This window comes from Penaeus vannamei, chromosome 10 (genome assembly GCF_042767895.1).
Source record: "Penaeus vannamei isolate JL-2024 chromosome 10, ASM4276789v1, whole genome shotgun sequence".
NCBI lineage: Eukaryota > Metazoa > Arthropoda > Malacostraca > Decapoda > Penaeidae > Penaeus > Penaeus vannamei.
In genome coordinates this window covers 34,279,054-34,281,553 of record NC_091558.1, presented here as the reverse complement: position 1 = coordinate 34,281,553, position 2,500 = coordinate 34,279,054, and the positions used below count along the sequence as shown (strand labels likewise).

Below are 2,500 nucleotides of genomic sequence, written 5' to 3'. Positions count from 1 at the left end.
AGCTTCAGTAAGGATGTGTGATGTAAGTGAATGTGCATGACTTCACGATATAAGACAGGGTGGTATCACAAACATCAACCCAGGGTGAGTGCCATTACAAGGAATCAGTAACGATGGCAGATGAGGCGATGAGTGAAGTCCTAATAAAGATGAGTAACATCACAAGAAGTTAGGAAGGACGAGTGGCATCAAAATGAAGGAGACTGACATCGAAAGGGTCTCATGAGGAGGCAATGCCGAGAGGGATTAACGGGGATCAGTGATGTCATGAAAGGATAATGAGGGTGAGTTGTGTCATTTGCTAATCAGGGCGACTGATATCACAAGCCGCTGATGAGGGCGAGTGAAGCCTTTGGCGCCAATAAGAATGAGTGATACGCCAATGGTACAAAAGGGAGTAACGGGAAGCGACCTCGAAAAAATAATTTTGGACTGATTCTGCTGACGCGAACGCCATTCTCTGCTGAACAATGTATAAGTTTGAACAGCATAGCATAAGGTACTATGACTTCCAATCAAACTGTGAATAATGTCGATAGTGTCTTCTTCAAACTCCCATCAACATTATTAACCATGCAATGCAGACACTATATATAAGAAAACTAAAACAACCTGCATTTTTTCCAGCTCTCCCCAGTGACCTCTGGACCTGGAACGAAGGAGCAATCAACTGAAGAAATCGTGAAGGAGAAACACCACAACAGCCAGCCTGAGGTCATCCTTCAACCAAGTCCTAGCACAGCCGAGAGTCCATTGTGAGGGCGAAGGAGGACGGTATGAGAGGTGCTAGTGTCTGTGAGCGTGTGAGGGGAAACAGAATCTTGGATAAGGGGGTATGAGTGAGGCCTTCAAAGTACTAATGAATTTCATAGTTAGGGTGGGACATATGGGTGCTAGGATGACAGGTGTGGGGCATGATGATGGTGTGATTGTGAACGAGAGCAAACCAGCAGGTGATTTATAATATGATAATTAAAGTGTATTTTGGTGTTGAAGATGAGTCCGACCGTGTTGGGACTCGCTGAGACATGTTAAATTCCCAGGAAGTGCAAAACAAGACCCATGAAATAGACAAAACAATAGATATATATAAGGATTTAAGGATATATAGAATAGGCTATACAACTAATTATAGTGAAATTTGTTAGTACGTAGAATCACATTAGAGCACAAAGTATGATGTATAAAATGAAATGCACTTCTCTGTACACACTCTGGAGATGTGAAACCTATTTAGTACGCTCTACATGTTTACAAAAAAGCTTCGTACTAAAGATATATTTGTAAGAACTTGCTTACTTCAATACTTCACTGAGCATATCCCTCTAACTTCTCACTACGTATGTTATCACAGGAGTGCAATGAACTTTGTGTCTGTCACTAATCTTAAATATATAAATATCTGTTTCCATGTTAAGCTATATTCACCAGTGCTATTTATCATTTGCTTCAACAAGTAAACATTTTACGTTCCATGTAGGTTTTTCTTATAAATAGCAGATGCAGTAAACACACATAAAATCATCTAATCATTGAAATGAACTGTTTCTATATGTAGGTTACTGATGTGTATGTAAACTTGTGATATTATAGATATATAAGGAGATATAATACATACGGATAAATAATGTTGTTCTTTGTTAAATTGTACCTTTTAACGTTGCCTTTACTCAATATGGGGTGGCATAGCTCCGTGGTAGAGCGCTGGGTTTGCAATCGCAGGGTCCTGGGTTCGCGCCCGGCTGCCCCTCCCAGTCGACTCAGCTGTGAATGAGCACTGGTATGCTGACGTCAGCATACTGGGGTCAAAGTCGGGGCGGAAAGGAACTGGCCACCCTACCGCATCATCCCGCGGCTTAGTAAGCATGTTTCTCTACAAAACATGTTCCTTACGTCCGGATGGATATGGGACCAACCTTGACTTTACTCAAGAGCATACCGCGAGGTAGATAATACTATAACGGTGATGATGATGATGATGATGAATGATGATGTTGATGATGATGATGATGATGATGATGATGATGATGATGATGATGATGATGATGATGATGATGATAATGATAATGATGATGGTGGTGGTGATGGTAATGATAATGATGGTGATGGTCATGATGATGATGATGGTCATGATGATGATTGTGATGATGATAGTGATAATTATAGCAATAAAGATAACAATAACAACAACAATGATAATGATAATAAATAACAGTGATGACAATAAGAAACTTCCTCATGAATTAAAATGAGAGTATATATATCACTGTTAATTTGACCGTTATGATAGATGAAAAATGTAAGAAAAGGTAGCGTATGATTCTGAACAGACAACTAGCACCAAAGACTTAATTGAACTTAATTCAACTTTATCAGATCAACTCAATCCTTAAAAAAAATGTTAGAGCTCATAAATTTTATTTTCTCTAATGATCCAACCACTTATTTGACCATATTAACAAACTTCTTAATCTGTGGGAAAATATAGAAGGAAATAGCT

General features: G+C 39.1%; 1 protein-coding gene across 3 annotated transcripts in view; it reads left to right on the top strand.

Annotated features, from left to right (window-relative positions):
- Positions 1-1,628, top strand: part of LOC113818728 (uncharacterized) — a 47,408-nt gene extending 45,780 nt beyond the window's left edge. For all 3 annotated transcript variants that reach the window (XM_070126520.1, XM_027370919.2, XM_027370920.2), the window contains one exon: positions 628-1,628. In XM_070126520.1, the coding sequence (XP_069982621.1) occupies positions 628-640 (13 nt within the window). In that variant the 3' untranslated portion in view covers positions 641-1,628. The remainder of the gene's footprint in view (positions 1-627) is intronic.
- Positions 1,629-2,500: the final 872 nt, after the last annotated feature.